This window comes from Barbus barbus (genome assembly GCF_936440315.1).
Source record: "Barbus barbus genome assembly, chromosome: 27".
In the NCBI taxonomy this organism is placed as follows: Eukaryota; Metazoa; Chordata; class Actinopteri; order Cypriniformes; family Cyprinidae; genus Barbus; species Barbus barbus.
This window is the reverse complement of record NC_136755.1, coordinates 8,912,824-8,934,480: the sequence shown is the minus strand read 5'-3', so window position 1 is coordinate 8,934,480 and position 21,657 is coordinate 8,912,824. Positions and strand designations below refer to the sequence as shown.

Genomic DNA, 21,657 nt, shown 5'->3' with positions numbered 1-21,657 from the left:
GCTCCACTTTCAAGAACCAATTCTTAGTCTATTTTTACAGCAGGGGTGATGTAATGCTTTTCCTCACAGCACAGCCAGATGATTTGGGGGCGTTTTGTTAATGTTATAGCACCACCCTGTGGTGCAGCCAAACTCTTTTATGCAAGTTTCTCTAACAAATGACATCATGTGTTTACATCGTAGGCTCAGGTGACATCAGAGATGAGTGAAAGGAAAAGGTGGGTGAGGGAAGAAAAAAAATAACTGAAAGAGAATGTGAAGATCAAAACACAGTCATGTTAAAGAATAGTAACAAATTCAGGTCAGGTTAAATATTATACGCCGGAATTTTGTTTTAAAAACCAACGACTGTAAGGTATTTACTTTAACACCCATCCAAGACAGCCATTATGAGCTGTTTAGATTGTACATCTAAATAAATATTGTACAGTATTACCATGGTACCATGTCCAACAACAAACGTTCAATCATAATGCTTAGGCTCAGTGAGTCTATGATTTCATATTTCAGGAGCTATATCAAAAGCTATATCCTATAAAATCAGAAGCTAAAACATTCTCAAAAATACTATCACTAACAACTCTTTTGCCTCTTATGGCTGTATTGCGCCCCCTTGTGCTGGAGTAATACACAGGTTATTGTAGGAATGTCATCTGTTCTTCATTATTTTTGAGTTTTCAAAGGCTAATTGTCAGTACTTGGGTTGCCTATTGCATATTAATATTACCAACCAATAAAAAAAAACTAATTTCCCCTATACAGAGGTGAAAAAGCACCAAAGATCTTTAAAGCATTGGAAAAATTGTATAGTCTTGCATCAAACATTTTTATAGTTATTTTTAAACAGTATTCTTGTTTTCATGGGAAGGAGGAGTTGTTCATTAAGGACAAAATATAAAAATTGGATATGTACTGAACAATACGGACAACACTGGTGATTGTTAAACCAGACAGACCACCAGTATTATGTTCTTAAATGCAAATCCATCTCAAATAAAGTGTAAATTGGTTTGTCAGTCAGGATTTACTGAAAAGAATTCCATTCATTGAAAGTCCAGTCGCAGACCTACAGTTTCACTCAAATATTATTTATACCAATATTTGTTGTGCATGTGGCATTACCGTCACATCACTGTTAATATTGCATCTCACCATGAAGAACATCAGCCAAGACTTGGTTGAGTATATTAAAACCACACACACACACACACACTCATGTTATAAAGCAAACAGCACTTTATATAGAAATTCATTAAAATCTCAAAAAAGCAGTTTTGTTTCCATTCATAAGACAGGTTCTTCAGGGGAATAACAAAAAAAAAAAAAAAAAAAAAAAAAGATTTTCAACAGAACTCTGGAAGAATCCCTGGGGTAATGTACCCAGATGCAAATCCCAATTCAACTTTAAGATACGGTCTGTCATCACCTCTCCTGCAAACAGAAGTACGCACATGCACACAAACACCCTCACACTGAGGGTGACAGGCTGTGATGGTAAAAGCTGCTTTTAGTCCTGTTTCTTGCTGTGAGTGCGGGGATCTCGAGGGCTGAAGTCAGCACAGAAGCCGTTAGTTGAAGGCAGAGACTCTGAGGGTGATGTGGATTCTCTGGAGGGTTGAGGGATCGGCTCACTGAGACAGTGGTACTGCTCCACGAAATCAGGACTATTCTCCAGAAACCGGCCAAAATCATCTGCCACAAACACAGCATGTTTAATTTTACAGATAATTACTACAACTTACAATTACAATAGTAATCAGGTATCTATTTCCTACATAATTTGTGAATTAAATAAATACTAAAATAAAAATAAAATAAAATACCCCCTTCCCAGTTTTTTATTTTTTTTTAGTGTCAACTTTGGTCTTTTAAAAAAAAAAAAAAAAAAAAAAAAAAAAAAAAAAAAAAAAGTGCATTTAATTGTATTGAAATAAAACAAATGACAGTTGTAATTTCAGTGCACTTAAGTAAACTTTCATGACTGGTTCTTAAGAGAATTAAAAGCCATTTAAAAAGAAACAAGTTTTACTTTAAGAACATTATTATTTAAAAATATACTTTAATATTTTGCCATGCTTTTAAACAAAGTGCATTTATTTTGATGTGTTCACTACCATAGTAATGCAGATGTAAAGCACTCGTTTAGAACAGTACGACTGTAGTGTTATTTGACAATACAGTCAAAGGTAATGCGTTTCAAATATAATTAGCAAATTGCAACTTCAGATGTAAAAATATTTAAATACTGTAAAAATATTTAAATACATGGCACACTAGTTTTAAAATAAATTAAAAAAGTACATTTTAATGCCTGTCATAACATTCAGCAGTACACTTAACCATATTTCAAAAGACAAGAGAATGAATCATGAATTTACAAAGATGTTTTTAGGTCCAGCAAAAAAACAAAAAAAGCGTTCAATATAAATTTAAAATCTAAACCATTTTTATTTAAAATCGCAATTAACGGAATTAAAATGTCCAAATCCACAATTTGCAATTTAGTATATTATTTCCATACATCACTAATATTATCAGAGTAAAATGCTTCAACCCAACATCATTTTACTCAAAATGAATGTGTAAATGCCATTATACTGTGTTTTCTTAATCAGGGAATTTAATTCTAATCATTTCATAATTATTATAAAGCACTAAGCCCCATAAAGCTGTGTTTTACAGTGGTTTTAGAACAGCAAAAGGGAGTTAAGCACAAAGGCAAGTGTTCTACAATGATTTCAAAAAGGGCTTAGCTAATTATAAAGAACCAGAATGATTCATTTAAATAACTTAACTCTTTTGAAATTGGCATTTGACAAAATGCATTATTCATGTCTCATCATGTCTTGATTTTTGTAACTTGTAGTACGGGGGCATCTCTGCCATATCCTTGGCTCGATTACAATCAGTCCAGAATGCAGCCTTTTAAAGATGGTAAAGAAATATGATTCTATTTATTAGCAAATTTGCGCTGGCTCCCTGTTTGTTTTCCAGATAAATATAAGATTAGAATTTTTGTATATCCCTAAACAATCAGGCACCTTTGTACCTTACAAACCTCTTGATACCTTATAACCCCCCCTAGAGCCTTGCTTTCAGAAAATTATAAACTTCTGCCTAGGACAGTCAGTCATCAAAAAGGTGATGGAGCTTTTGCAGTAATGGGGCCAAGATTGTGGAATGAGCTGCCGCTATATATTAGGTCTGCTAAATCTGTCAATGTTTAAGAATCTGCTGAAAGCTCACTTTGCAGCCTATGTTAGTTAAACTATACAGTAGATTATGTGTGATTGGTCAATATGTGTGTAAATTTTATTATGTAAAATCACTGTGGGTAACCCTTGGGGTTCTTTTAGGAGTGCTATATAAAAAAAAATAAGATGACTTTAATTTTGGTTAATGTGACCACACACAATGAAGAAGTGAAGGCAAACAATAATGCCAGCACACCTAACAGCTAAATCACATGTAACATGTAAACCAATGTAAATGGGTCCTACCAAATGTGATCTTTCCTTTGTCTTGACAATCTATGGCCCTGAAAAGGTCACAAACAGCAAAATCTCCAATCCCCAGAGCGGTTTTCAGAATGACAGCAAACTCATATTCTACAACTGCTCCATCCTCCTTTGCTTCAAACATCTGGACAGAAGACCATATTCATGACAAAAGAACACCCATCTTTCCTTACCATCAAGACCTAAAACGTTCATTATATCCAAATAAACATTAAGTGAGATTCTGACTCATACAAACTCAAGCTTGTCTATTTGAAGCTATGAAAGCTTGTAGAAACCCAACTCACCCTGAATGCCAGTTTAATGGTCTCCAGATATCTGAAAGGTCTACAGACCACAGACAGGCCGATGACATATTCTCTCACATCCATCTTCCCGTGCTGGAAACAATTCATTCAAATGTTATCACAATCAGACAGACATATAAAACAAGTTAAATTGTTTTCTGTTCAGAAAAGATGAGTTAAAAGACATTTCGATAAATGTTTAACCTCCTCAAAAAGTGAGAAGATGTCCTGTACTGCTTCTGTCACGGGTTGGTTGAGGTACTGAGAAAATCCCTCCACGTCCAGTCTGCTTCCACAAAGTTCACGGGCCCTAGAGGCTTCCTCATGCAGGACTTCATCAGTGACCCCTGTCTTCAGGCTGAGAGACAAGACAAAATAAAATCTGCCTTTTTTTTCCCTTTCTCCCCAAATGTGCAAATGGCTGGTGAAATTAAAATATGCAATTTGGCACTCAAGAATCCTTGTGTTGCCCAATGAACTGTAACAATCTTTGAAAGTTTGAGTACACTTGCAGTTCTTCGTAGTGGTTTCAAAAAAAAAAATGTTTCTACAAACCCATTGAATTGTTATTTTGAGAGATGAAGATTGTTCAGTGAGCTACTGTCTTGAAAGAAGAAAGCGAACTGGATATAATGAGCACAGGGAGAGAAGTGGACGACCCAGAATAACAAGAGGATGAGAACATCAGGGTCTCTAGTTCGAGAAACAGACCCCTGACTGGAGCTCAGCTGGCAGCTGCATTGAACAGTACACACTAAACAGCGGTTTCATCACCAACAGCGCAGAGACGACTGAGATGCTGGGCTTTTAAGGGTTTCAAAAAAAAAAAAAAAAAAAAAAAAAACATCTGACATTGTGCCCATCTTGCTCTTTTTTGGCAATGAATAAAGACTGGATGGTACAACACTACAAAAGAGTATTATAGATGGATGAATCCACACTGGGAACAGTTTGAAGAAGCATCCTACAGACTAATAACACTGCAGAACGCATGATACAACTTCAGCTGAACCTCTGAACCTTACTGCATAAGAATGCATGAGGTCTGCATGCAAGGATTCTTAAAGTTTAAAGAAAATCATATTTGGTAATAGAAATAGAAACAGTATTTTGCTGAAAAGAACGATGCTGAAAATTCAGCTTCAAATCACAGGAATAAATCAAATTAAAATAAGTGTTATTTTAAATTGTAATACTAAATCACAATATTAATCAATTAACTGATGCAAGCATGAGACTTCTTTCAAAAACATTTAAAAATAACATTACGGGCCCTAAACTGGAGTAGTACTGTACATACTGTAATTTAATGCCTCCTAGGCGAACTGAATTAAAATTTAGTTTAGTTCACAAACTGTACAAAAGTATCCCACACACACACAAAAAAAAAAGTTGAGGATAAGAAAAATAAACAAAGCCATTGGCTTATTTCCATAGCTGTCCAATCATTTTTTTTTTCCTTTTTTATTAAATCGCTTTTTAAAAACTATTTCTCCCCAGTTAACAAACCCATTAGCTTAACATTTATTGCAATTCTAACCAATTTATTTTGGGGTTGAATCAAGGCCCCTGCCAGAAATTAAAGAATAAACATCCAAGAAATTGCCCTCACGAAAAACCGAATCTAACAACATGGTTTGTTTAATGTATAATAAATGAACAGGTGATATACAAAAACAACTAATTCACATTTTTTTGGACTCAATATTGTTGATCCAATACTGTTAACCCCAACCAAGAACAAAAAAAAACAAAAACAAAAAAACATTGCTTCTAGAATGAAATTATAGTATGACAAAGAGAATGGCTTCAGTTTTACCTATATAGAGAACGTTTATAGTCTAAAAACCATTTGGACATCTCTTGTAACGGCTGCAAACTCATTTTCTCTAAGACCCCTTTATCTTGACAAAATACTAAAATTGCTGCATCGTCAGCATAAAGAAAAAGTTCCTCTGAACACACTGCTTTAAGATCATTTATATACAAGAGAAAATATAAAAGCAACCTAAATACTCCCTTGAGGAACTCCACAATTGATTGATAAAGGACCATACAATATACCCTTAATATCGACTCTCTGGCTTCTGTCATCAACATAGATCTGAACCAACTGAGAGATTTCTGAAACCCAACTGCCTTTAATTTATACAATAAAATGTTGTGGTCTACAGTATCAAATGCCTTCTGAAGGTCCAACATAACCATCCCACAAAATTTGCCACCATAGACAGCTTTCCTTATTCTATAGGTAAAATATAATATACAAGTCTCGGTGGAATGTAAAGGCCTAAAAACTGACTGCAACTCATAAAATAGTTTGTAGGAATATATTTTTCAATCTGGTCATAGGTGTGATGTCTAAGATAATAGGGGGGGAAAAAAGAAGAAAAAAAAATGTCCAAGACAGAAACAGGCCTATAATTAAACCTATCTAACTTGCATCTCGTTTTATGTAAGGGTATAACTCTAGCACTTTGAAACTCACTTGGTACTATTCCTAGTTCAATTGCTTGGGTGACTGCTACAAATTTATCAAAGTCTCTAAACATTTTTGCAGGAATATTAGCAATCTCAGGTGCCTTATTTTTATTTCAAAAATACAAATGAAAAACTTCACTTTCAGTAAGTATTAAAGAATCCTGAACCAGTGTTGGATCCGAGTCCAGCGTCGAGTCCTAGTTTTTAATCAATTGAGTTTAAGTGCGAGATGCTTATTAATGTCTTTTCATATTAATTTTGTGGCATTACTTTTATTAATTTTACTTTACACATGACATGGATTCATCTGTACTCTGAAAAATTGCGGTGTCAAATATCCAAGTCCGAGTCCACCCGAGTCCGTTCAAGACCAAGTTCGTTCACATTTGCAGTCCGAGTCCAAGTACTACAACGCCATTCCAAGTTGCCCATAAAAAGAACGCACCACCTTGTCATTATAATTATCAGGCCAACCTGGAAGTTGATTACATTATTTTTTTTAGCTAATGATATGAAAAATGATTAAGAGCTTCAAAAAGGTGAAAGGGAACTTAATGGGAAGTCGTGGCCTAATGGTTAGAGATTCGGACTCGTAATCTCTCGTAAAACTCGTAAAGGTTGCAGGTTCGAGTCTCAGGCCGGCAGGGATTGTAGGTGGAGAAAGTGAATGTCCAGCGCTCTCTCCACCCTCAATACCACGACTGAGGTGCCCTTGAGCAAGGCACCGAACCCCCAACTGCTCCCCGGGCGGCGTAGCATAAATGGCTGCCCACTGCTCCGGGTGCGTGTGTGTTCACTGCTGTGTTTGTGCACTTTGGATGGGATAAATGCAGAGCACGAATTCCGAGTATGGGTCACCATACTCGGCCGTATGTCACGTCACTTTCATGGCTCCTGGAAGTCATTTAAAATAAATGTTTAAAGTGAACCCAAACTTTTAAAGTAGTGTACGTCTCTGGTTTTATTTGCTGACTTTACTTGCATGAGATAAAAAAAATTAAATAAAATTAATAATAAAATTAAATAAAGTTGGACTTAATCTCAGACTGTTGTCACAACATCAGGTGTAGCATCACATGCATTATTTTGCACTCCTTAAGGAAAAAGGTTACAGATTAACGGTTTTATTTACTGTACTTGCCAAAGCCATTCTTTTTACACATCTTTGATGCTTACTGAAAGTTATATACTCTAATTTCTACATGCAATCTTTCAAACCTTTGTTGATTGTTTTTCGTCATCATATTCACTAGAGGGCACCATGTTCACTACCAGATGAACTGCATTAGGACAAACCAGGTCACTGCTTTAGCACCAGTGTAAAATCAATCCTCAGCTTCTAATCCAAAGCAAACAAAAGCCATGTTTAACTTCCTCTCATTATGCTGGCAGGCAGAGGGCTGCATGTGATTATTCATCAGTCAACACAGCGCTGCTCGTATACTGAACGTAATGATTCAGCATGGTGTAACTCTACATATCATAGTATTGATCTGTGATACTTCAGTAGAGGCGGATTGATTGGCTGGATGACTGATTCACCCAGTGACCAAACCAACACCTCGTGTCCCTGAGACATCTTAAACTGTCCTTCACTCTTACAACCTACTTAACTCACCTGCCCAATAAAAAAAATAAAAAAAAAAATCTGAGAACGGATTCTTTCATCTAAAGAAATGAGAGATCAAGTCTGTTATTTCAAAAGACCATCCCAGCCTGCAAGACACCCACAGACTGCTCAAAGTCCAAGCTACAGAGATCATCTGAAGCACACTGCACAGACAAACAGCAAGAACTTCCTCGGTCTAGCAAGCGCTCATCTGACAGACCGACTTTTAGCAACTTCCAGAAACCACAGGAAAGCTTTCCACTGTCTGTCTTCCTGTTGTTCTCGTAATGAAGCCTGGTCTGATCAATGGTCATTCCTTAGTCACTCACCAACTCAGGACATCCTCATGATAACAGAAAAAAAAAATCTTAAATTTGTGTCTACAAGGTACTGGGTTGTTCATATTGCATTTTCTGCTTTGCTTGCTTTTTCTTTTTGCTTTCTATCTTTTGTAAGGACTAAAATCAATGTCTTTACTCTCACTTTCGACCAATTTAATGCATCCCTGGATAAACGATAATTTCTTAAAAAAAAATTATACCAACCCCAAATTTTTTAACAGTAGTGTATGTTATCGTAGATGTGGTGACCCGATTAAAACTGCTGCTCTACTTACCCCAAGCGTCGTACAAGCCTGGCAAACTCCAGCAAACAGGTGTGTCTGGGCAACCGCAGAGGCCCTTTGGCCATAGCAAGCTGGCAGTCCTCAAAGGAGTAATCGATAATGGGCAACCCAAGCGCCCTATGGAGAAAGAACACACAATACTAATTACAGGACACTTGGGCCTTTTAAGAGGAAGAAATGTAAAGCCAAACTTTTTTTTATCAGTATGAAATAAAGTGTTAATAAAATCTGTCACAACAAAAACACTTTCTTTAAAATCCACTCACTTGGCCATGATACGTCTCACATTGTTGGCGAACAGGGCTGGATCCTTCTTCTCCTCCTCTGACGGGGTGTATGTAGGAAGATACTGGACAGAAGTTTATCAAATCTGATTTGTGCATATTTACCAGTGTTGTTATTTTTAAAAATATTTAGATATTAAATCAGATTAAACGAAATTAGATGAAATTTGAAATGTATAAATACAAATCATTTGAATCACTAAATTTAGGAGTAAAACTAATTGACTAAAACTGAAAAACAAACAAAAACAAATACATAAAAATGAAGACCAATGACTAAACCTAAACTGAAAATATAAATTAAAAGCTTCAAAATAATATAAAAGTATAGTCTATGAATACTAAAATAACATTTATTCCACAATGTGAGTTCTCACCTCTATTTCTACGGAGTTATGTAGCTGACATAATGTGAGCCACAGAATCTTAAACCTGAAAAAGACAATGGAATTTGATTTTAATTTACATTTATTTAATTTATACATTTACATAATTTAAAAAGACAAGCACACAGACTGAAACTGTTTGGTTACCAACACTCTTCAAAATATGTGTGTGTTCAGCAGAAGAAAAATGCATATAGGTGCATGTGGGTGACTAAATGACTTATTTTTGGGTTACTATCCCTTTAAATTAACTCAAGAGACTTACGCTCCAGGCCCTTGCCACGTCCATGAGATTGTATCCTGGCGGGGAAGTGAGAAGAGAAAGAAGGCAATGAATAGGCTTGGCATCTCAAACAAAAACATGTTATACTGGCAGTATACTGGCTAAACAACTAAGTATCCCGCACACACATCTATCCTAACCACTTGAACTTGACCTTGCTTCTACAGCACAACCTTGACTAAGTGCTCTAAGAGATTGCTGGGCTTGTATTATTCATGAGAGAAGGAAACAAAGACATAATACGCAAAGGTTTTGACAGTGGATAGAAAAGTAGAAAGTGTGATGTGGAAAAATAAATTCATAGTCTTCATGAATGGAGACGCATAACACTGCTGCAGACTGCAAGTACGAGTGTAAGACACTCCCTGTTTGGGCGTAGAGCTTCTTACCATCTCATTAGGATACCGCAACAGAACAGGCTGCACGGGAACTCCAGGGATAAACGCACCTGCAGGACAGGAGGGACAAAAGGACAGTAAACGAGTGAGAATGAGAGGACTTGTGCTTTGACCTAATTCCACTCGGAGCACCGGGTGTGGCATTAAAACTATAGCCTACACTGAAACATGAGCCCTCTGTTTGAATGTGGGTGTGAACCTAAGTATCCAAATCCACTGACCTCATCCAGCTTCATTGTTTTTAATATTCAGACATGGCAAACCAAAAACTTGCATAACTCAAGCTTTACAAGAAGATGCAGAATAATAAAATGAATATTACATCAGTTAGAGGATTAGAACACGGTTTCTGTCATTACGCAACTTTATGATGAGCTGAATATTCCTTTGAAGAACTTTTCACACTTGAAACTGTCTTTTGGCGAGGCGGATTGCTTATTTTGTAAAACGTTATTTTCAAAAATAACTGCAGTCTCCTTTTCTCTACATTTTGAGCCTCAGTTTCACTCTGAGCCAGTCAGATCTCAGCAGTTCTGGAAAGGTGTAGAGAGACGAGAGATGCCCTTCAGCTTACAAACAGCTCCTTATTACATGCTGAAAATAGAAACTGGCCAACCTATCCACTAAGACTGAACTCACTCACCTTTGACAAACCCAACCCAAGTTTTAAACAGAGCAAGTCAACTAATGCAAATATACAATTCACCCATCATTCATTTGCATCTTTCACCATTGAGGTTCTGAGCTGCTACTGTATGGGACTAAAGCTTGCGTCCACATGAGCGGAAGTGCCTGTACTTTTTAGACCGAGCAGAACTACTGTAAATGAATGCTAAATGCACCATGGTTTTGCATACGCAGCTCCTCTGTCTTTTAATACACTAAATGTGTATGACTTAATATATGTATTTTTTTTATAAAGGGCAAAATAAAGTTTATGTAATTTGATTATTATTAAATGTAATTTGAATTCATACAAGTGTTTTACAAGTTCTTGACAAACACTGAAATGTTAACTGTGGTTCTAAAATGCACAAAAGCACTTTGATCTAGAGTAAGTGCAGATACTGCCGTTTTATTTTCTTGTCCTCCACTTATTCTCTTGACCAATAACCAGTGCACATAACCTATTTAAATTAATTGGATAAATTAATATTTTTATGATTATTATTATTATTATTAATAATAATACAGTAATAACCATATAATATACGGCTTTATGAGCACAATAAAACATACCAAAAATCACAAGAAAACATTTTAAAAAGCGTTTCCTGTGGACTATAATGTCTTTCTAGTTATCAATATATCAGTGGAAGCCATAAAATATGAAAATGGCAATTATGACACCATTTGCTTAAAGTCCATTCAAGAAAAATGCTGTATAAATTTTGCCACTCCTTCCAATGGCCGTTGACTTGTGTTTTTACAAGCCATGAAACTGTATGTGCATTATTTCATAAAAAAAATAAAATAAAATTGGGGACACTAATTTGATTCCAATTGCAATTTAATTGAATTTTAATAAAAAATTTAATCCAATTACGAAATCACTAATCATACTATTAAACTGAATTTCAAAATACTACTGAACTGTACAATTTAATAATAATAATAATAATAATAATTATTATTATTATTTTTATTATTATTATTAAAATATTATAAAAAAATAAATCAAAATAAATATCCCTATAATACTATTGAACTAAATTATTATTGTTATTATTATTATTATTATTATTATTATTATTATTAAACAGTACAGTTATAACACTAATCTTGAAAAAAAAAAAAAAGAAAGTTCAAAAGAACAGCATTTATTGCAAATCTTGTGCAACATCATAAATGTACTTACTGTCACTTTTGATCAGTTTAAGGCATCCTTACTAAACTATTAAAAGTTTTTTTTTTTTTTTTTTACTTTGGTTTTCCACCAAAATAAAAGCTTTGTTTTAACCTTTTAAAGCAAAGGGAATATCATCTTTTGAAATGCTTCTCTTTTGCTGACAACAGATTTATAAACCAGTCTATATACAGATTTATACAATTCTTTGTTATTTAACCATACTGCATTCTCGGGCATTGTTCATTTATAAAAAGCAGATACCGGCCAAAAGTTTCATATTCTCACCAATGCTAATTTTAACCTGCATTTGGTGTAATTAGGAGTATTAATTTTAGGCCTTTCCTATCAACATTAGTGAACATGTTCAAAAAGCACCAGAACCAAACACAGTTCTTCCAAAACAAAAACCAAGTCAGACACTATCTGGCAGCACACCACTACATCTGATGTTGTTTGGGACAGTGAGAGCTCCAGTATTAAAGGTTGCAGAGAGAAAAGTGAGATAGCCAGACAAGAGAAAACACGCAGACGATGGAGAGAGGAGGGGTGAGGATTAGAGCCAATTCAATGACTGACAGAGGAGAGGGGGATTTGAAGAGAAAAGACCATCACAATCCACAGCGTACACAGGAAGAGGAAGCCAATCACCAGATCTCTCAGCGCTGTGAACCATGATGGGCTGCAGATTAGAGGGGGTAAAATGAGAGCAAACACCAAAGTCCACACATACAAAACTTTCCTCAAAGTTTCCTAAGATAGACTCAAAAAGAAAAAACTCCCAGGAACAAGTTCTGGGCATGGGAAGCGTGTTTAGTCAGCAGATTAGATGTGGGCACATACCGGGCTTAAATGCGATGAGACAGGATCTATTGGTGCATGTGCCCTCCGGGAATATCATGATCTGAAAACAGGCCACAGTCAGAGGAAATACCTCAGCACTGCACTCATGATATAAAGTAGCTTAAATGTGTTTGGACACCTATACTGTATGAATGTCGTTACATTAGATGTGAAATATCAGAAGTCTGTGTGCGTTTGTGTGGTACCTGAGGCCATACGCCATCAGAACAAGCTCTGCGTTTGATCTCCTCGACGGTCTTCCTCCGAGAGTCTTGATCCGAGCGGGACACAAACACAGGCCGGATGAATTTGATAAGAGCTACAAACCGAGAAAGAGTTTAGGGTGAGGTAAGAGTCAAATCTTGCTAAATGCTGGGAGTATAAATTGAGATTTTCCATAATAAACTAATATAATTAACAGGTTAGTTTTCTTATTTAAAATGCCAAATAAAACTCCTCCTGATAACAGTTAAGCTGCTCTCTTGGAACTGGGAGAAAGATTATTAGTGGATCATGAATTTTATTCATCATGGGCCAGTGTACGAGTATGACACGTTGAGGTATACATGACCACACAGCAATGAACATGCATTTCAAGACAAATATGATTATTTACCAAGTTCAAATGTTTGGGGACATTAAGATTTTTTTTAAGTTTCATTTAAGTATTTCATTGGGGTTTTTTTTAAATAAACTTTTTAAAGGATGCATTAAATGAAATCAAAAGTGACAGTAAGGACATGTGATGTTGCACAAGATTTCCATTTGCAATTATTTGCCTGTTCTTTTTAAATTTATTCATTAACAAAAAAGCCACAGCTCAATTTATCAAAAGGCAAAGTAGCTCAAAGTTGAACTACACAAATCAAACCAAAATTAAAATGTTTATATATTTATATATTTTTAAAAACTCACTGCCCCAGACTGGAATGTCTTTACTCTCCGCCTTCATCACTATAGAGGCCATTGTCATGGTGACAGGGATGGCATCAAAGTAGGATGAGTGAGGGGCCATTGTGAGGATGGGCGCTTCACTTGGAAGCGCAGGCCGGCCCTTCACACGGACCCAATGAAACCCTCCAGAAAACCACATGGCTCTCATGATGGCCTTTAGGACCATATCTACCTGCCTGGAAAGACCAAAACCGAGAGAGTTAGTAAGAAATCGTTGCCTGCTTCCTGACAATTCAATTGCCTTCACATCCAACTGACTTTGGTCTATATCAGACAGCATTTAAAGTCAACATAAAACTGTACCACAAACTATTTTAATTCAGTAGAGAGATTTCTGAATGAAACTTGATGTACAAAAAAATAAAAAATAATAATAAAAGCATACATTGATTTTTTTAAAAGTGCCCAATATTTTAATACAATTCATCTCTATGAAGTCTATTTTACTCTAACAATTACTTAGTCTCTGAATAAAAATGTCAATGTCATTGAGAATGTCTTTAGAGGATGCTTAAAATTAAGCACTAAACTAGTTAAACCTTCGCTTTCTACATGGACTTCATGATAAATATTAACTGCACTAGAAAATATGTTTTTAAACACTGCTGTCTCGTGATCACTCACTGAAACGCCCTCTCAAACAAGCACAGTAGCAAAAGAAAAAGTAGTTTGGTGACCTGTGCCCCTCCAGTGTTGGTAACTGAGCATGTCCGTTTAAACTTACACTGTGGATAAAGACAAACCTCTCCTCTATACCCTCACATGAACAAACTTGAGCACAATGGGATACAGAAAGACACACAGGCAGACAAACACACAGTGAGAGAATATGAAAAGCACTGCTGGAAGCGAGGTTATAGTGGAATGGAGACTGTGTGTGTGTGTAGGTGTGCAACATACGACAGACACACAATACAGTGCTCTTATTTTTAGCATGGTAAAATAGCAAGGAAGAGCGAGCTCTCCAATATCTGAGAATATGACTACGGCTTCGTTCCAAATCCTAGCAAACTAACTTCTAACCAGTGGATCCTCACAAGTGACTGAAAACGTACTGTGGTCAGCAAGTGCACGTGTCACAATGCTCACCACCACATGAAGAGATAGGACTCAATCACTCATTTGCTCCAAAGAATTTGATGTCAGCATGTTTCACCTGATAAGTAGGCATAGTTGGACTCAGGGTAAGAGTTTGACTTTAGAATTTTGCTAAGCTAACAACTCAACTTTGTTAAATAGGGCTGGGATTGACAACATTCAATCGATCTTCATTTTGATGAACTGATATCCATTCATAAATTCCACAACCTTTCAATTTAAAAAAAAAAAAAAAAGTTCCCTGATGGCGCACACACACACACACCTCAGCGATGTCTATTTGAAGTGTGTGTTTACATCCGGCAAGTGTCTGCTCATCGGCAATGTCTCTAGAACACTTCCTGTTAGACGTCAAATAAACATTTGGAAAAGGTCTTTTAAGATGTTTGATTTAGAATGTAAGCGACATCTTAGAGACATTTATCAGATGTTCGTTCACAGCAGAAGCTTTCCAGATGAAGCGATCTTTAACAGACATCTTGCAGACGTATAATGGCGCACCTTTTCAAATGACAATTATCACAATTTGACAATCAGAATGTATGCTGAAAGTAACAGTACAACTTACTGAAATGTAGGTCTCATGTAATTTCTCAGTTTCAACTGCAGAAAGATGTCAATGAAACCGCTTTGTAAATGTCAAACATTTCCTGAGGAAATGTCCTGAAGTCGGCAGTTAGCAAGAAAAATTCACTCTAAAGATGAGCACTTGAATGAATCAGTCATGAAAACAGATTTATAAAAGTTTAATGACACTCCATGTAAATATTTAAAAAATATTATATCATTAAAAGTTGACAAATGTGATGTTGCGAGATTTTATTTGAGTTCATTATATCTAAAAATAAATTTGGACTTAATTTAACCTTTAATGATGTAGTAACATACCAATTGACAGGGTTCCCCTGTATTTAAGAGATCGTGTTCCTTAAGAAAAATTGTGATTTACTTTACTTGATATACATTCAAATAAATCAATATTGAATCAAAATGTAATGGGAATCTAACTGAATCAAGAATCTGAAGCAAACGGTTTTGTGAAATATGTCAATACCTAGTTCCCATAATAATGTGCACACAGATAATGAATATACAGATTAGTTTTAAATGGATAGAGATCTTAAATTGATGGTTCACCCAAAAATTTAAATTGTCATTAATTACTCACACATTCCAAACCGTTAAAAATTCTCATCTTCAGAACACAAATTAAGATTTTTGATGAAATCTGAGAGCTTTCTGGCCCTCCATAGACAGCAACACAACTGATACATTAAAGGCCTAGAAAGGTAGTAAGGACTATGGATGTAGCGATTAAAGGGGTCCTATTATGATTTTTAACTTTTTGAATTTTAGTCAGTGTGTACGTTTGGGCATAAGATCTACAAAGTTACAAATCTCAAAGTCCACTCCATAGGGAGAGATTTTGTTTTTAAAAAATCCCTTTTTCAAGAACTACAATGAACGGCTCGTTTGTACTACAAAGTTGTTTTCCTGTATTTGTGAGATCACAAAAATAAATCCCGCCAACAAAAATTAAAATGGTTGGCGGGTGGGGAGAACGCTTGGTTGAGCACTGCACATTTCAATATCAAAACCCGGTGCGGGTGTTATTACATCACTGTATTTCTGATGGAAAGCGACTGTTTTCAGAAAGTTATTGATGTCATTTTCCATTTCATCTTGCATGTAATGTCTGATAAAGCAGCGTTTGTGAGCGGAGCTCTACTTTGTGTACAGCGTTACCGGGGAAACCTCACTCTACCACTCCAACAGCGCCTCCTGCTGGCAGAGAATGAATTTGCATATGCTGCCACAAATAGTGTAAATCTGTGGGATTATGGTATAAATTCAACTGTATAACAGTTTCAATGCAATTCATGTTATAATGTTAGAATTAAAGAACAATAAACAATATACATTACCGTTGCACTTCTGTATAGTAAATGCAGTTATTTTGAAGAGGTTGTTGACATCCTATCTAAAATGTGATTTAGCCCAAAAAAAAACAACATTACCACTTTAATATGTCTAGCAATACCCGTGCGTGCAAAGGTTCTGAGCAATCCTCTTGTTCAATATTCTCGGGGTCTGAATTGACAAAAGATATACTGTGTCTATGTGAATCGAAATAGCTTGCTGCTTTGGCAAGGGGCAGTACTGAAACGCCATCTAAGCTATTCACCAATCACAACACATTTAGTTTTCAGAAGGCGGACCTTCATCAAACCCGGAACTAGTAGAGCCGTTTGTGCCAGGCTGGGGAGAAAAGTACTGTATTAAATGTAAATGTGAAAAATAATGCTATTTTCAAACCACCAAGCATGAGAGCACGTTCTAGTTAACCCCCAAAACAAAATCAAGACTTTGTAAGAGAGCATAATAGGTCCCCTTTAACCACGAGCTGATTGAAAATAGACTCAAATGTGAGACAATTTAAATCGGTTGAGATGCTAAACAAATCGCGATTCAATTAGGGTTAGGAGTTTAAATGAATGAATGTCTGAGGAGAAATTACTGTCTTAAGAAAAGTTTAGATGTTTTTTTTTTTATTTTCATCTTGCTCTGTATAAAGCATATTAAAGTTCATAAGTGCAGCGCTGCTTCGTTTATAGCGGAAACAAAGGAAACGCTTAAAGCGCCACCTGCTGGCAGAGAGTGAATCTGCATCTCATTCAGCTCATTTGCCGTTTCATGCAGATATTTTTTTTTTTTTTTTTTTATGTATAGTTTCACAAAACTGTATAATTTCAAAATGTAAAGCAAAAACAGTGGTCTGACTTCAATCTAATATAGATTAAAAACTGCTCATGTTGCATGTGCGCAGCATCTTTGTTTGGATCATGCTTAATGCAGTGGCTGCCTAATTTTAAATGGAAAAAGCACAGAAAAAGCAATGCCACGTATAATAGCGGCTCCCTGATGACCGCAATTTTGTATACAGCATGATTACCCGATGATATACCTGCGAGAGAAAGTATTGAAATATACATTTTCCTCCCATCTCGTATTTATTCCCTTTAAGAAGTTCCATAGTACATGTCATTTTCTTTCCGTATGCGGTATTGGGATGCGGCGTATCATTATGCCAGCTTAACATCGTGATTTCTATCAGCCATCGGCGATGACAGTCTATCAGCCCAACCTATATGGTAAACGCGCGGGGGGAGGGCTGAGCTCACCCGAATGTTAAAGAGAGAACAGATTTTCATTCAAACAAGTCGACGTAAACTACACATTCGAGTTAATCAATAAAATCAATTTAACTCTCAGCACTACATTAAAATATTTTTAGACTACTCATGACCACCTTTTCTATAAATTTATCACGTTTTACAGTAGGCTTATTTATTGTGGTAAATTTGGTCTAACTTGCAGAATTTATAAATCGATAATCTGTTAAGGGAATAGATTTTTGCCTAAAGACTTATTTTACAACTGTGGCATGTTGTAGCTATTGTTTCTAAAGGCTGTTGTTTCTCATAACAAATGCAATATGGATTAAGAAAAAAAGTCTTTATTGGCCTGGTACTGATTAATAGGCTAGCTTTATAACAAATGCTACAGTTAAGAACTATGGTACTTTTTCATAAGAGCAAGTACAAGTCAGAATCGAGAGCCAATGGGTTCTAATGTTGAGTGATGGGAAAACCTGGCCTTCAGATATTCCAATGATGGCATAGATTAAGTCATTGAGAGCCTGATGAACGGTTAAGGAGTAACAAATAAACTATCAATATAAGAAAATATTAAGTTAGATTGACTTCCCATGGCGTGTTGAATTAGAACATTGTCAAACTATAGCCCAAGTGTCTAAATAATATAAAATACATTATATATCCTATGTCAACAAGTAGTTGCTAACTAGCCTATTACTTTAATGCAGTTACGCAATCAACCAACTTTGCATGCGTGGTGGATAGCACAAAAGTAAAAAACATTTAAGCAAACAAACAAATAAATAAACCTTAAGAGGGAGCATGACCCGGGGTCCACTTCAACCCCCCGCCAATGTTCAAACCAAAACTACGCCCTTGCTTGTATGCAATGTTCACTTATAGCTCATGTTGCCTCAAATCCTGAACTGAAAATTAAGGGTCGACAGATATGCGTTTTTCAGCGCCGATGCAGATTCCAATTATTACAGACCAAGACCACCATATTTTGAACCGATATACATGTCTGGTTTAAAAATTAAAATGAAAAAAAATGTCAAAATTAAGAATACCAAGGGCTCTGACAAAAACTGCCTTCCCTGGTGTTGGTTGCACTTCTTACTCATCTTCCTTCATGCACCCATCTACAATAAGTGTAATATAAAGAGTTAAAAGTGGGGCCACTGTATGCTTCATGATTAAGCCTATGCATACTGTACTACAGCTAAACAGCTTGGGGAAAAATATTAGTATTTGGCTTAATAGCATAACCTCTTATAATTCTCCATTAATTATTTTCTGATGACTAATCAATCTACAAGAGGTGACTATTCAATTCATCATCTAATGCATATCAGTTGATTAACTTAAAAGCACAATGCATATAAGAAGTGTAAATTTGATTGTCTTCATAGCTCCATTGTAGAAGCTGTTAAGAAAACCGCAACTATTTTAATGAAACTATAACACAAATAGCCTATTATAGGCACACTTGGTTCAATAGCCTATTGAAATGTCTCAATTGTTGTCAATCTTGACCTATGTGACAGGAATTTCCTTTAGTTTTAAATTTACAGTGCAGTGCAAATGAAGGCATAAGACATTAATTTCATGGTAACACTTTACAATAAGGTGTCATTTGTTAACATTAGTTAATGTATTAACTAAACATGAACAAACACTGAACAATGCATTTATTACACTAGTTATTCATCTTTGATAATGTTAGTTAATGAAATAGTTGTTCATTGTTTATTCATGTTAGTTCACAGTGCATTAATGTTAACAAACACAACTTGTGATTTTAATAATGCATTAGTAAATGCTGAAATTAACATTAAGATTAATAAGTGCTGTAGAAGTATTGTTCATCCTTAGTTCATGTTTACTAATGTTACCTAATGAACCTTATTGTAAAGTGTTACCAATTTCATTTATATTTTAATCAAATGAGTTATAACTATTTTGTGGCAAACAAAGGGGTTTACTATTAAAATCTAAAGATGGAAGAAATAGTGTATTGTGCGATTATTCTTTTAAACAAACGTTGCAATAATTGTAGTGGTAGCTAAACCGAATTTTTATTTTGACGGGTTGCCATGAGGACCTTTTAAGTTTCTGTAGCCTATGTATATGATATGACGATATTTTACTCCAATGAAACTGTCAAATGCTCATGAAGTAACTCTCAGAGCAGTTCTGGGGATGTTGTTCTTGCATTTCGGTCCTCATTTAGTGAGACGGCAGATGTTGAAAACACCGAGCGTTGCACACTTCAGTATATAAGTAACGTTAGTAAACAAAACCGCGCGTCTGTGCCAGTCACATATACAGAGACATGCAGAACATGCAGGATTCATAAGTCTTTGTGTCTTAATTTACAGATACTAGTCCATAGTGCAAGTCAATTTATCTGTACTGACCTACTTTTGATTAATTCATCCAAACTTTGACAAATTCCATGACATTCCTGTTATACACTAAATTCCATTTATATGACTGGATTTCGCGATTCCGTCCGCGTTTTCCCCATCGTGGAAACCATAAATATATAATATTGAGGTGTTTTGCAACTTCAGTGTAGCGGATTGTGATATTGCAACTTCAGCACTTGGGCAACGTCTGCTGCTGCATTTGAGAGACAACTGATGCGTGATCACCGAAGCAGGCAGCTCCAGTTAGCAAGCGCTTTCAGTGCCAGAGTGCAAAACTTTCAGTGCCTTTAGCCTTCCACGTTGATTGGTCGGACTCGTGACTCCCAACAAATCAGATGCGCGGTGATCGGAGATTTCTCTAGGCCACAGAGTGGTGAGTTCCAAAAGGCTGCATCAGATCTAAATAGTGCGTTTCAAAATTAAATTATCAGCAAATTTTGAAAATGGCTGATACCGATAATCATAAAAATGCTTAATATCGGCCAGGCAGATAATTGGTCGACCCCTACTGAAAATGAACGTCTTTCAATTACTTTTTTGCTGCAAACTGCAGTCTGACTGGCACTGTAGGTCCATTTTAAGCGGCGTAATCGCATCATGCTAAGAGCAGAAATACAGTGGCAGCATATTGTTCCCAAATTCTCACATCTGATGTGTCACTCACCATCTCCACCAGGATAGAGGTTCAACTGCATCCTCAGAACGGCCAACAGTAGCCACGAATGCAAAGGGCCAGGCCAGCAACATCATGAACGCAGCAAAGAGCAGACGAACAGGGAACAGTGTCACAGTCATCACTGCTATCTATGAGAGAGAGACAGAGAGAGAGACAACCAGAGGTTAAAATCCCAAATATTTTCATATTAATCCAGAATTTGCCAGTATAGCAGTGCTGTGGGGCTGGAGGACACAAATTACGTGAGGTATGAGGGTCATTAACAGAAAGAGATAGAAGGGGAAACAATGCAGTGAGACCACATATTTTGCTCTGCTGTGCAATAAATACTCAAAAGACAGAAAGAGACAGGTCTGAGGAACATTAATATTTAGATTATGCAGTACTAGTTAACCTCTAGACAGGCCAACAGATCCAAACATGTTCAGCTCCAAGCAGAACCATCAAGATTTAAATAAAAAGACGGTTGATGTAATGGCTACAATAAAAGCTTAATGTTTGAAATGCTTGAGAGAAAGAGTATCAAGATTCAACTTTACTAAGAGATTGAAATATCTTTATAGTTATTGATTTAAAGTTTACTTCAAAGCTGACTATAAAGAATGAAGAACCCTGGGGCTTCATTTATAAAATTCATGTATGAACAGACTTGATCATAAATTCCAAGGATTTGACTTGCCAAATAAATTCCGATGACTTTGCAAATAGTGAAAATGATCACAAGAACGATTCGATTTAGAATTTGGTCATTTTGAGATTGTGTGTATGGCATGTCATTC

At 36.0% G+C, this 21,657-nt stretch overlaps 1 protein-coding gene across 1 annotated transcript in view; it reads right to left on the bottom strand.

Annotated features, from left to right (window-relative positions):
* Positions 1-361: 361 nt before the first annotated feature.
* The window catches only part of LOC306847208 (lysophosphatidylcholine acyltransferase 1), a 32,607-nt gene continuing 11,311 nt past the window's right edge, over positions 362-21,657 (bottom strand). Inside the window, exons 2-14 of the mRNA XM_079381031.1 lie at positions 20,867-21,006; positions 13,476-13,690; positions 12,767-12,879; positions 12,561-12,621; positions 9,863-9,921; positions 9,456-9,490; positions 9,182-9,236; positions 8,787-8,869; positions 8,512-8,637; positions 4,010-4,163; positions 3,806-3,898; positions 3,501-3,642; positions 362-1,692 (exon numbers count right to left, since the gene is read on the bottom strand). Coding sequence (XP_079237157.1) covers positions 1,508-1,692; positions 3,501-3,642; positions 3,806-3,898; positions 4,010-4,163; positions 8,512-8,637; positions 8,787-8,869; positions 9,182-9,236; positions 9,456-9,490; positions 9,863-9,921; positions 12,561-12,621; positions 12,767-12,879; positions 13,476-13,690; positions 20,867-21,006 — 1,461 coding nt within the window. The 3' untranslated portion in view covers positions 362-1,507. The remainder of the gene's footprint in view (positions 1,693-3,500; positions 3,643-3,805; positions 3,899-4,009; positions 4,164-8,511; positions 8,638-8,786; positions 8,870-9,181; positions 9,237-9,455; positions 9,491-9,862; positions 9,922-12,560; positions 12,622-12,766; positions 12,880-13,475; positions 13,691-20,866; positions 21,007-21,657) is intronic.